The following is a 13,702-nucleotide window of genomic DNA, read 5'->3' as shown; positions in this document are numbered from 1 at the left end:
AAAGGATTGCATTTTGACTAACAACTGACAAGAAACATACGAGTATTATTGGATTCATCGTTATGAATGCAAGTTATGCAGCGGACAAATATTTTTGGGTCAACGAGGAGCGCGGGGTTACCTCAGGCCACTACCTGATGAGAAATGTCCTTGTCGGCTACCGTAGCGTAGTGACAACACGGCAAAGCACTTTGGTCGGAGTCTGCCTGCGGCTAAGCTGCTAGCTTGGCTGATAAGTAGCTACCCGGTTTGTGGTGGATGCGGACGGTCGGGCTGTGATATTGACAGTTTACGTGAGTTGCTTTATAAACCGATATTATGTTTTCTGTCTGTCTTGAATGTGTCTGATATACAGTGTGTCTCGTTTATATTGAAATGTGGTGACATGGGTGGTGGCTGTTAGCTTGTTTGCTGGAGGCTCCGGTTATGCACTGGAACGGCTATGCACTATCGGCTAGATGGAAGCGTTGATATGACATCTCACCTATGTATTGGCATGCATGAGAGATTATCCGACCCTCTTAAAACTGTTCCAGTGTTTATTAAGTAATGACTGCAGTCGGATATATTGTATACAGTGTTATATTAACTGTACGTAGCTAACAGTAAGTGTGTCAAACATCTTTAGAGACGTTATTGCGAAATGCTAATGGTAGCTAACTGCATATCATGTTAGCCTGCGTTAAATTTATTTTCTACATGGCTTGGGGATAATTTAATATAAACAACATAACCGATAACTACATTAACATCAGTACGTTGTATATAACCCGTAAAGTTGGTACAACATAACGTGTTGTTACACGGATAGAAGCTGGATGTGTGAGCATGTTAGCTAGCAGTTTCAGGAAATAGTCGGATGCATCTGTCAGTAAGGGTGTCACCCTGTTGGTGCCAAGTTTGAAAGTAGGAATATCTGATTTGTGTTCACAGATTTCTGCATCACACTAACTCAATTAACAATATGTGTTCATCCACAACCGTTGCTATCTAAAGATGGGTATTGTGTCTGATTTCGTGGAGTAGGTTCGTCTGTCCAGGACTTGGAAATAGCAGAGAAAAAATGAGGCTGAAGGAGATCCAGAGGACTGCCCACCAGGCGTGGAGTCCTGCCGGACACCATCCCATCCACCTGGCCTTGGGAACATCAGCACAACAGCTTGATGCCTCCTTCAACACTACAGCTGCCCTGGAGATATTTGAGGTGGATTTTTCTGACCCCTCTCTTGAAATGCAGCTCAAAGGGTCATTACCCACAACAAACAGGTAATTTATAGAAAAGATGATGCTTTTTGTTGACGAAATTGTCGAACGTAATTATTTTATACCACTGTCCACATCAGCCGCTGTAAGTGGAAGTGACTTGCCTTGTCCTTTGATGTAATACTGCTGTATTTTTGTACAGGATGGTAAGCAATTTTGTAAAAAAAAAAATTTACCAAATACCACAGAAATATGGCCTGTAAACATGAGAAACCTCTAGTAATCTGGTGGTAATTAGAATTAATTCCTCATCCCGATACACATATTTCTATTGGGTGTCACCCTGACACTTCACACATTCAATAATTCTCTGTACTTTTCTTCTTCCGTAGGTTGCACAGTATCGTATGGGTGAATTTTGGAATGGGAGCAGATGGTACTGGAGGGAGACTGGTTGGTGGCAGTGAAAATGGCACATTGACTGTATATAACCCAGAGGTCATAATGAGCGCCCGAGCTGATGCTGATGCTGTAGTGGGACAGTCGGACAAACACACTGGACCTATTCGAGCACTCGATTTCAACCCTTTTCAGGTAAATGTCTGAATTCAAATCTACTGTGTCCTTACAGAAAGTTCAACCCAAATACTTCTTATTAATCTTTGTAAACTTTTCCTCAGAGTAATCTCCTTGCATCAGGAGCAAATGATTCAGAGATATATATCTGGGATCTGAACAACTTCAGCAGTCCGATGACCCCTGGAGCAAAGACGCAGGTGGGTTTTTGCGAGATGATAGCTTTAATGGAATTCACACATCTGTTATGAGGGATTAGCCAGTGTCTTGTTTTGACCCATTTACTGTACGCAAAATAGAAACCACAATCCCCAACAGGCAGCTTTCTTCCTGTTTCTGCTTGTTTATAGTTTCGTGTCAATGAGTTAAGACTGAAAGCCACAAGAAAGATTTGTTTATGGTTTCCTTCTGAAGTGTTGTTTGTGTAACTTCCTTTAGGTTATAGTTATTGATGCCTTGTTACATGGAGATTTCATTTTCTTTTTTATACAAACAGTTGAACTTCACTGAATATATTGATCCTGTATATCTATCAGCAGCTTTCTCTTAAAGGTCATTTAAATGGGTAGCAACAACGTTTGCACGGCACAGCCTTTGTAGTATCAGCATTTGGATACCAGTGATCTGTTTGTCTCAGACACAGAGTAAGGTTTGTTTTGACAGTAACAGCCTTTGTCTCTGCTTTCAGCCTGCTGAAGACATCAGTGTCGTGTCCTGGAACAGGCAGGTTCAGCACATCCTGGCCTCTGCCAGCCCCAGTGGTAAAGCAGTTGTGTGGGACCTGAGAAAGAACGAACCCATCATCAAGATCAGTGACCACAGCAACAGGGTAAGTGGCTTTAATACAAAACACAGCAAGTCTAGATTTTCCGACTTCCAAATTACTGCACCGCTGTGTTTCACAAATCAATCGACAAAGCTCGTCCACCACACTGTTCTGTCACGTTGTCCACTGAACTGCAGTCATAGCAGAGTTTGATCGTCAGCCAGTCAAGTTATAGCAAAACAATGGCTCTCTATCAAACAGGATGATTGGCATACCTTATAAATTCTGTTTTTTGGCTTGCCATTAAATTACTGGACAAACACATAAAAATCTAATTATCATAAAGGTGCAATAACTGAATATTGCCAATAGAATTTTGGCATAGGGCAGCACCGGTTTCTCTTATTTATACTTGATTTGTTTTGATAAAGACTCGACTATAATTCTGCTGTCCAGTTTCAGTACAGTCCAGTGCACCTGCAGAGCAGCCGTCCAACACTTAACCCCTGTAACAGCTTTCATCTTTGAGTGCATCTTGTTCAGAGTTCAGTAACAATATCTCGACACCATGCAGCGTCTGTCTTTCCTGCCTCCTGATATCCCTGTCAGCAAAATGGCAGGTCGCCTTTGATGGTTATAGCTTGCAGTGCAGACAGCTTCTCTAGCATTTAACACCAGAGCTGAGAGCATCTGAAGAGAAAAACATCACGCCACACTTTGTTTCTATCACCCCTATATATCCATTACCTTAAGTTTTGTATTTAGGTTAGATCATGAAACAAGATTTGGTTTGTGGAAGTTGAAAGCCTGCCGAGCTGTCATCATGTGTTGCTCTGTGTAGAATGACGCAGCAGAAAAAGTGACAAAATAAGATTTGTCTCATGAGCTTCGTGAATGATGATTCCATTTTTAGGGGGCCACATTAATTTTGACCAACTTTTTGAAGTCTCTTGTAATAATTTGATGACAAGTTAAAAAATGTTTTGTTGCACCCTGTAGAAAGTCTCATCTGCTGTCTGTTTGCAGATGCACTGCTCAGGAATGCTCTGGCATCCTGAAGTGGCCACTCAGTTGGTGTTGGCCTCTGAGGATGATCGACTCCCAGTCATCCAGATGTGGGACCTCCGTTTTGCCACATCACCCCTTAAAGTTCTTGAGAACCACACAAGGTGAGGCTTTAACAGTTTGAGTGTCCTTTGTATTTCTGTTGTTTGTTTTCTTTTTTGCAGAATAAACTGTATAAACCATCTGTTGGTGTTTTCTTACAGGGGAATTCTGTCCATCTCCTGGAGCCAGGCTGACCCTGAGCTCCTGCTGAGTAGTGCTAAAGACAACAGGATCCTCTGCTGGAATCCAAACACGGCAGAGGTATATGACAATACTGTCTGCTCCTCTGTTATCCCCGAATGACCTCACTCTTTAGAGTAATTTAATGACAATCCTTCATTTTAGGTAATCTACGAGCTTCCAACAGCAAACCAGTGGTGCTTTGATGTCCAGTGGTGCCCCAGGAATCCAGCCCTGCTCTCAGCCGCCTCGTTTGATGGGAGAATCACCGTCTACTCTGTGATGGGAGGGAGCTTGAAGGCTCAGCAGCAAAGCACAGCTGATAAGGTAACTGCTTGTTCCTATGCAATGTTTAATCCCAAAGGCTGAGTGCTGAGCTGCATCTTTGTCCACAAGGTGGTGCTGGTGGAGCAACTGTCATGGACAAATGTACAGAATGTAACTCTGAATTTGAAAGATAGGTATTTGACTGCCTGGAATTTTTGAGATAATTGCCTGAAGAACAGGCACAATCAATTATTGTGATTATTATCATATTTACATGTCTTTCTTTGACTGCATAATGGAATAAAACTCAAAGTTAACCTGTTAGATATAATGGAAGACTAAGAAAAACATTTAACATTCTTATATAACAGATCTCCTCCTCGTTTGACACCATGGATCCCTTCGGTACAGGGCAGGTGCTGCCTCCCCTACAAGTTCCTCAGTCTACGTTGCAGGACACCATAGTCCCCCCTCTGAAGAAGCCTCCGAAGTGGGTGCGCAGGCCGGTGGGAGCCTCCTTTGCTGTAAGTGATATTTTATAGGCATGTTAATGGAAAAGGTGAATCATTTCCTTTTAAGACTTATGTGTTGTTGTGTTTTTTTCCCCAGTTTGGTGGAAAGCTGATAACCTTTGAGAATCCCAAGCAGGCTCCAGTGCAGAGCCCTCAGCCCGTCCCCAGACAAGTCTTTATGAGCCAGGTTACCACGGAGACAGAGTTCCTCCAGCGCTCCAGGGAGCTGCAGGCGGCGCTGCAGTCGGGCTCCTTCAACAACTACTGCCAGGCCAAGATTCAGAACGCCAAGTCCGACGCTGAGCAGGACATATGGAAGTTCCTTCTGGTGGGGCCTTACATCCATATTTAGACACAACATCAAGTCTTCTGTCCGTGTGGTGTTGTTTTTATTTTGAGCTAATTCTCTTTCTCCGTCTGTAGGTGAACTTTGAGGATGAAGCTCGTATTAAATTCCTCAGGCTTTTGGGTTTCAGCAAAGATGACTTGGATAAAAAGGTAGCTGCAAGTTGGTATCCATCACATATATCTACTTGTGACTCATCCTGTCTAAGCTGAAGAAGTATTTTGTTTTCTCAGATTTCAAAATGTCTGGGGAAGAGTTTTCAGCACAACGGTCACGGAGTCGATGCCAAAGATCTGGCGGAGAAGATGCAGCGACTCTCCACTGAGGTCTGCACACGCACATAAAAAAAAATTATTTTGCATGTCTAGTTTTTGCAGGCCGTGCTTTGTGTGAACTATCTTTTTCTTAATTTTCCAGAGGACTGAAGAAGCAACTGATGCTAGAACTTCAGGTTCTGTTTCACCAGCAGACTTCTTTAGTCACACTCCGCAGGAAACCTCAAACTTCCAGATCCCTGTGTCATGTGGTAAAAATCCCTCAATTAATTATGTGATTAAAACAAGTTACCTCGGGAAAGCTATCTTGCCTGTAACCACAGTTTGTGTCCTTCTTTTGAAGATACCGATGGTTTGATAAGCCAGGCGCTGCTGGTGGGTAACTTCGAGGGAGCTGTGGATCTGTGTCTGAATGACGGCCGTTACGCCGAAGCCATCCTGCTGTCTATCAGCGGAGGAGAGGAGCTGCTCAAGAAGACCCAGCAAAAATACCTGAGCAAGCAAAAGAACAGCATTTCAATGGTAGCAGTCTGCTTGAATCCTTGTTGTTCATGGGGAAACTATTAAAGCAGCATGTTAAGGTCATTTAATTTGTCCCCGACTGTAGCTCATCTCCTCAGTGGTGACCCAGAACTGGAGGGACATAGTGCAAAGCTGCGAGTTGGACAACTGGAAGGAGGCTCTTGCTGCTCTGCTGACATACGCTCACCCTGAAGAGTTTGCCCGTCTGTGCGGTAGGTCTCACTCAAGTGTTGCAGCATGTCGATCATGCTGCGACTTGCCTTTCTTCCAGGAGAACTGTACCATTTCTGTACTTGTTTAACTTGCTGAATAACCTTTGTGTCGATACGCAACCCCCCCCCGGTATAATCCTGGCTTTACTTTCTGTCTCATTATGTATTCTTGATGGTAGATACCCTGGGAGGCCGGTTGGAGCATGAGAAGACAGAGAAGCGCTGTCTGCAGGCCTGTCTGTGTTACATCTGCTCCGGGAACATTGAGAAGCTTGTAGAGTGCTGGGCCTCGCAGAGAGAAAGCTCCACCCCTCTCGGTCTAGAGGTATAAGCTTTGTCAGGTTGTGTTTTTGCAAAACTGTTGCACCAAGCATATTAATTGTGAGCGTAAAATCTGAAAATGAACAAGTAGAGAAGAAGAAGAGTTAGAGTAACTGCTTACTTACTTTTCATGGTAATTATTGATTCTTTTCTCTTATGTGTTGAGGTAGGAATGGCTGCTTGTACTGACGTGCAGAACCGGTGTAACAGTCTGAGGAGGACTTTCACTTGTACACAGTTCTATCTGTTATATATGCAATTTGCTGTTGTAGCCCAAAGGCAAGAACATATATCAGTCACAACATGTTTTCTTCCTTTTTTTCTTTTTTAGGATCTGGTGGAAAAAGTAATGATGCTGCGTAAGTCAATCGAACGCCTCCGCAACAGCGAGGTGGCGGTCCAGAGCCCCATCCTGGCAGAGAAGCTAACCTGCTATGCTGGCATACTGGCTGCAGAGGGCAGTCTGGGCACTGCCATGACCTACCTGCCTGAAAACACAGACCAAGTAAGAAGCACATTCTGTAACCCAACTACAAAACCCCCAAAACGAATAGGGTTGCTCCATTTGGATTGCAATAAATACTCCGGTAGCAACAAGGTGTTGGACCTTGAGCGATGACTTTTTCTCAGAAAGTTTTACAGATTTGATTGACGTCTTCTTGAGCAACCTCCTTGTTCCTCGCTGCATTCCTAATAACTAACTTTGTTGCGTTTGCATTTGTGTCCTACGCAGCCTGGGATCATGATGCTGAGAGACAGACTGTTCCACGCTCAGGGAGAGGCTTCTGTCGGACAGCAGCCTCCAAACTCCTTCAACAGAGCCAATGTGTCCACAGCCAAGCCCGCTCCTGCTGCCGCTGCACCGAAAGCACAAATCATGGTATAAATATATTCTTTAGCGAGATTATCTTCCTGTGGTATTATGGATGCTTGAACTCTTCGTTAAAACACAATGTTACATTTTTTTCCAACCGTAGAGTCAATACCAGCCTTCCGCTCCTGCCCAGCAGCAGCCTCCTTTGCCGTCAGTTTTTACTCCACAACCTGCCCCCACCAACGCCAGGCCTGGTCTGCCACCTGCTTCTCAAGTACTGCCGCCCAGTGCAGCCCGCCCTGCCATGAGGCCTTCCTACCCCCAACATCCTGCTCCGGCTCCAGGTTTGACGTAGATTTAATTGTATCCTGCTAATTTAACGCTGATTTGATTAAATGGTTGATGAGCAATTGTATGCCCCATGTCCTTCCCCAGGTTTTCTTCCTCATCAGCCATTCCACCAGCCCCAGCCAATGCTCATTGGCGGGCCCTCAGCCTTCTCCCCTCCAGGTCCTCCTATGTCAGCTGCTAACTTATCAGGACCTCCTCTACAGCCTTCGTCTTCGACCCCTGGAGGGATGCCCCCTATGCCCAGCCCCGGGGTGCCACCGACAAGCTTCATGCCAACTACCTCTATACCGTCAGGCCCCATGCCACCCAGCTCCCAACCGGGAGCCCCTGTTCCCATGTACCCAGGGGGCCTCCACAGCCAGGGTCCTGCACCCCCCATGGCATCTGGTCCCTATGTTCCTATGGGGTCAGGGTATCCGCAGGGAGGCCCCGGTGCTCCTGCTGTGAAGCCGTTCCCGGCCCCTGCTGTCGCTCCTCCCCCCACAGGTAAATGGTCCCTTTGTATTCAAAAAGTCATCAATTCGTTTTTTTGCTTTTTCACATATTTTTTTAAGTGTTCTTAGATAACGACAGATCTCAACATCTTAACTGGAATCTGTTGCTTATGGTTATTGAGTCCTGTTCAGCTGTCCACCTCATTTGACTTGCAGGATACTTTCCCTGGCTGAATTCCCAGTGTGACCTCGAAGGTGACAGGTGTTAGGGTTGGATATGCATTGAAACACACACTTGAGTGACCCGAAAACACCTGTAAAATACAATACAATGCATTACAACATCCCTTTCATTAGATCACAGAGATTCTATATTGTTCTGGTCACTCAGTGTGTTTTTGGTGGTGTTTGCCTGTGCTGCTAAATGCTTTAGGGAAATGTAGAGAGATGATTTGTTTGTGTGTATGTTGACAAAACCATGGTTTGCAGGCTTGACTCAAAATTATGTAGGTTTTTTATTAAGGCTCATAAACGTTCCAGTGCTTTAAAGAGAACCCACACTTCCTATATTGATGGAGCAAATTAAGATTTGAATAACACATTTTACAACATGTTTGAGCTCAAAAAAAGCTATACGAGATGCTTTTAATCATTCAGCACTGGTGTATTTTTTATGCTGTTGAGTGATGATGAGGATGCTGCCTGAATATTTTTGCTGAAACTGCTGTGATTTATGGCTTGATGACATGTTTACACTTTAAGCTTTTTAGCCACATAGACTAACCTTTGCTTCGAGAGATTGTCTTGTTTAGACACTCTCTGTCTGCTTGAGTGTGACTACAGGACTAAAAATTATGGCAGTTTCTTGCTAATTCCTTCTCTTTCTTCCTCTGAATTTAGGACCCCAGGAAGGCTGGAATGACCCACCAGCAGTGCGAGGTGGACCAAGGAAGAAGAAGGTACTCCTGCTTTTATCGCTATCAGAATTGGAGCTTATGCCCTCAATGTCAATATTTCTCTGCCATATCGAACATGGTGTGGAATTTCAATAACGTTTAAGGTATCTTATTTAAGTTAGGAATTACAGTATCGTGACTCCACATCTGTTTACTCTTGGTCTCTTCATTTCTGTAAATTTGATCAATTAGGTTTACGCTGCCATTTGAAGCTTTTATTAAAGAGTTGTATGCATTTATTACAACTTCTCTGCTTGCATCCTATCAAGTATTTATGGCAAGAATTATATAGATGATCAGCCAAAAAACAGTTTGTCTTTTCATATGTGTTTTGCCTCCTAAACACAAATATGTGGAGTTTCTTTATTGTTTAAATTGGCTTTGAATACTCTAATCTTTCCACTTACCCTGTGATAACTGCAGAAGTGCCCCTTGGGTTTCAACTACCGCTAATTGTGACATACTGCTCTGAGCTATGCGGTGTACATGTGTGTAATAGTACTGGCCATAAGAGCTCAGTTCAATAATTTAGTGTGTCATTATTTTTTCAAGCTCCACTGATAAATGTTGTATGAAAAACAAGAATACTACATGTAATATGTAAGGTGTTGTGCTTAGGGACAAATCCACAGAGAATTAAGGTTCCATTCTCATTAACTTAATTTCCAGCAGCAGAGGGCAGATGTTGTGGGCAAACAAACCCGCCGCCTGTTCAACACCAGAAAGCAGAAGCTAGCAACTTGCTAAATATGCCTTCAAGTTGCAAGAAAATTCAGCAAACAAAAGCTTGAATGATACGTCAGATCTAACCGATTTGTTTTGGATGTGTCTTCCTGTTGTGTGAACGCAGGTCCCTGACAACTACACCCCACCGGCCCCCATCACAGCCCCTGTAATGGGATTCCCCGTGGAGGCCCCTCAGCCCCACGACCATGCCCAAGTCCCTCCTGGAGCCCCCCAGGAGCCCAGCGTGCAGGTTGGTATGCGACAAGGGGATGTTGTCTGAATTCTCAACAGCAACGCACACAACAAATGTAAACGCCTTGTATTTGTTTTTTTCCCCCTTGTTTCCCCTCAGCTCCTCCAGCAGCTGCCAGCAGAGAGGGTGGAGCAGAAGGAAATCCCAGCTGAACACATGGTCCTCAAATCCACCTTCGACAGCCTTGTGCAGCGCTGCCAGCTAGCAGCAAGAGACCCAGTAAGTGTTGTTATGTGTGTACTTGGCTGCATGTAATAAAGCTTGTGTTAATTGATGGGGAAAAAGGGAAGGATTTGGCTGTTATTGAATAAAAAAACTACAAATGTTTCCTCCTCAGCAAACAAAAAGGAAGCTTGATGATGCAGCCAAACGTTTGGGATTCCTGTACGACAAGCTGAGGGAGCAGTCGGTAAGAAGTGATTAAATTATTATCAAGCAAGGTAACCGTCATGCTGCAGAAACATTAGATAGACTGCAAAGAGCTGTTTTTAGCCTTGTGGTGAAGTTCAAAGTGCTATAAAAAAGCTCCTGTTATCTTAATCAAAATGAAGAATAATATCACATTTCTTCTAAAGTTCTTGTATTTATTACCACCAACAACTCGTCTTTGCTCAGTGCCCACATGCGGTGATGAATTTGAAACTGAAAGGACCTTTTTAAATCAGAAAAAACTGAGCAAGAAACCCATGTTGCTGTGGCTGAGTTTCTTTGAGTGTCACAATCAAACATCCGCCTCCATTTTAGACAGATGGCTCTAAACTCAGGTCAAAACATATCTATCGTCACGACAGGGTCAATTAGACCTAACTGAGAAAATGTTTTCTTGTGTGATTTGGGTGAAACAAGCCTTTGAAATGCCTTATGTCTACTTAAACTCCTTTGTCGCCATTCTTGTGAAAGATGCCGCACAAAATCAGTTGATTGCATATTTCAGCGGTCCCACAGCCTTTTTTAGAAAGAGTGGAATTAAGAGCTCCTCTGCTAACGTCAGTAAAATTCTTCAGAAATATAATATTAAACTTCAGGGAGATCAAGTTGTGGAACACATGAAAGGACACAAGTGAGGCCATTGTTTAAACCGTCATCCGGTAACTGCATCAATTACCAGATGAGATACAGCGGGATCGGTCTTGTCACATCAGGAGGTGATAGACCGATCATCCCATTGTATGTCCGCAAAGTCGTGGAAATAATAAGTATTTAAAAGTTGGGAAAAGTAAAGACAAACAGCCCATTTAGACACAATCAAGTGCCTAAATTCAAGAAAAAACTTCAGGTTAAACTGGTTGGTTAGTTTGGTAATCTCCAGCTGGAGTTACTCAAGAACTGGTGATGAGCAGTTTCCACATTTTTCTGACACTTTATGTTGCCCAAAAATCCAGCAAATATATACAGGCTGTTACGATAGTTTTATAGTGGGATATACAACAGAAAGAAGTGAGACGTCTAACACATGGAAGTGAAAGGGTGGCGCATAGTAACGTGTGACATTTCTTCCTCGCCAATCTCGCAGCTCTCTCACAACATCCTGAACGGGCTCCACGAGATCAGCCGCTGCGTGGCGAGCCAGAATTACCAGCGGGGCCTGGAGGTCCACACCCAGGTGGTCAGCAGCAGCAACTTCAGCGAGATCTCCGCCTTCATGCCCATCCTCAAAGTGGTCATGACCATCGCCAACAAGCTGGGCGTGTAGTCCCACCCGCTGGGACACCACGAGCCCACACCTTCAGTGTTATCATATTGTTATATATGTATTTATTTCTCTCTTTTTTTTTTTTTTTTGACCTGATGACGTGCTTTGATAATGAGAATAAGTACTGATTATATTGCAGATTGTGGTCTTCGTCACTCCCTCCTGGAGGTAGTCGGCTGGTTCGGGGCAGCGAGGTGGATTTTTTTTTGTAGATTTATGTCGATGTTGCTGTGGTAATTTTTGCGATAAGATGAATGTATTCCGAAAGTCGTGATTCTGTGTAAATTCAAACAGTCGATGCAAAATACGAAATCAAGCGGTGCAGAGTTTGAGTGAAGTAGGAGACGTAGGTGCATCTTCATAGTCCACACTCATACGCATATATTTTTCCTCTCAGTTCAGCAAAATAAACATGGAAACACTGATTTGAATGCATGCAGTGCTCCAGCTGCAGAAAAACAAAACATTCTGGGACTTTGCAACTCCTTCGTCCACTGTGGGGGGTGATAATAAAGTCTGGGTTGCGCTTACCATCTACTGTCGGTGTAGTTTGTACGAGAGAGAAACGGACTCTTTTTTTTTTTAATCATTTCAAAACAAGCATCATTTGTAAAGACTGTAACATAGGTACTGATTGTTCTCCTCACCTGCTGAAACAGATTGTGTCTAGTTAACGGTGCCATGAGGCGGTTTTGGGCCAAAGCACTGATGAAGACGGCGATTGTCAAAGTTTCCTCTCTTTTCTGTTAGCCCCTAGTTGCGTATTGTTATTTCCTGTTCGCTCGCGTGAATGACTGAATCTTACTTCCTCTTTTTTTTTTTTTTTTCCTTTTGCATCAGTGTGCATGTCTCACCACATTTTAACCCCTTCCCCTCACTGCTGAGTTCACATGGCAGCTCATGGACAAAAAAATTTATTTATGTGGAACTGCAAGTGAACCAACACTCATCTTTTCCACCCCGGCTACATCTTCCTTCTTTTGTAACTCCAGATTACTTTTTGGTGTTGTCTTTTTTTTTTTTTTAGAAATCGTATTTGTTTTAGATTAGATCAAAATGACAATGATGGAAACAAAAACAAACAGAAAAAATGAATTGAAAATTGAGAAAAACCATGATATTCTGAGGTTTTGTAGCTGGATGTCAAGCTGGAGCGTTTGGTGTATCACGGCAGCAGAAGGCAGTGAAGTGCCTCGGCGTGCTCATTTTGGTTGCACAGATATTTATACAATCCATGTCGCTTACTTTACTCATTGCGGTATCTTTTTTCAAATAAAGTTTCATTTCAAAGGTTGTGAGACTCGGATTATTTCCTGTGAAGGTATTGACTCGTGAATTTGTCGCATAGGAGTTATATACTGGTTGTAACTAATGGCTGTGTTAATGGGTAAATATCAGGTTTTATTAAATGACATTTTCTCCGTCTTAAACTACGAACTTTTGCTATGGCCTTTCTGGAAAGAAAGCAACCAGTGACCCTGTTTTTTTTATTATTTGTAATGTTAGTAATTGGCTTGTTAGAAAGTGGGAAGAAATTCAATTAGTTGGAAGAGAAGAGCAGACATTTCCAGCCTATTTTCAACCCTTTTAATCTATCTTTTAGGCGAATGCAAATAAGACGTATACTCTATATGTATATAGACTAATTCATATATTATGTCATATATCAGATTTACATTATGAATGCCACTCGGTTGTTGCTTCTGGCTTGGATGTGGCCCATTGAACCGGTTTAGTTCATAACTGAAAAGCATTACTAAATGATTAATTAGTAAAGCTTTTAGTTCCAGATTGTTTTGAAAGGCACCTCTTTATAAACTCGTTCCCAGGTTTCATGTTAAGCGTCCGTGTGGTTTTGGAACATTTCACATGATTAATTCATAATGTGTTTTCAGAGATTCCCAGGGTTTTATTTCACATGTGACTTCATAGTTTTTTAAGTTTATATGATCTTTTCTTTGCGATGTTAAGAGGGGAGATGGAGTCTGATTTCTGTCATGGGGTCTTGCTTCATGCCAGATGAATTTGCCGATAATATCATGATAATGATAATATTATGAGACAGACATTAACACCTTGTCTTTTGTCATTATAAAGACCAGATACTGGAGGTGAGACTGCTTTATGACCGGACTTGGGATTTGACAGTGTTGTTAATAATATTAAAAGAGACATACGTGAGTAAAAG

General features: G+C 42.9%; 1 protein-coding gene across 2 annotated transcripts; it reads left to right on the top strand.

Annotated features, from left to right (window-relative positions):
* Positions 1-142: 142 nt before the first annotated feature.
* sec31b (SEC31 homolog B, COPII coat complex component) lies at positions 143-12,808 on the top strand. Of its 2 annotated transcripts, XM_030400371.1 has the most exons (26): positions 143-293; positions 1,027-1,266; positions 1,596-1,797; positions 1,884-1,979; positions 2,468-2,608; positions 3,572-3,714; positions 3,814-3,913; positions 3,998-4,159; positions 4,471-4,623; positions 4,709-4,939; positions 5,035-5,109; positions 5,191-5,283; positions 5,375-5,483; positions 5,576-5,754; positions 5,840-5,966; positions 6,146-6,291; positions 6,619-6,792; positions 7,021-7,167; positions 7,265-7,445; positions 7,537-7,938; positions 8,103-8,141; positions 8,787-8,845; positions 9,693-9,818; positions 9,921-10,040; positions 10,159-10,230; positions 11,335-12,808. In XM_030400371.1, exons 2-26 carry the CDS (start codon positions 1,064-1,066, stop codon positions 11,512-11,514), a joined length of 3,660 nt encoding a protein of 1,219 aa, XP_030256231.1. In that variant the 5' UTR covers positions 143-293; positions 1,027-1,063; the 3' UTR covers positions 11,515-12,808. The 2 variants fall into 2 exon arrangements, with proteins under 2 accessions (XP_030256231.1, XP_030256232.1); XM_030400372.1 differs by lacking the exon at positions 8,103-8,141.
* The last annotated feature ends 894 nt before the right edge of the window (positions 12,809-13,702 follow it).

This window comes from Sparus aurata, chromosome 20 (assembly GCF_900880675.1).
Source record: "Sparus aurata chromosome 20, fSpaAur1.1, whole genome shotgun sequence".
NCBI classification, from domain to species: domain Eukaryota; kingdom Metazoa; phylum Chordata; class Actinopteri; order Spariformes; family Sparidae; genus Sparus; species Sparus aurata.
Note: the sequence above shows the minus strand (reverse complement) of the source record. Positions and strands in the feature narration are given on the sequence as shown.

Excerpts from the sequence above, each read along its gene's own strand:
- sec31b (XM_030400371.1), top strand. The coding sequence starts at position 1,064 with ATGAGGCTGAAGGAGATCCAGAGGACTGCCCACCAGGCGTGGAGTCCT. Across the intron at positions 7,939-8,102 it reads TGTCGCTCCTCCCCCCACAG|GATACTTTCCCTGGCTGAAT; the intron begins GTAAATGGTCCC and ends TTTGACTTGCAG. Across the intron at positions 8,142-8,786 it reads TTCCCAGTGTGACCTCGAAG|GACCCCAGGAAGGCTGGAAT; the intron begins GTGACAGGTGTT and ends CTCTGAATTTAG.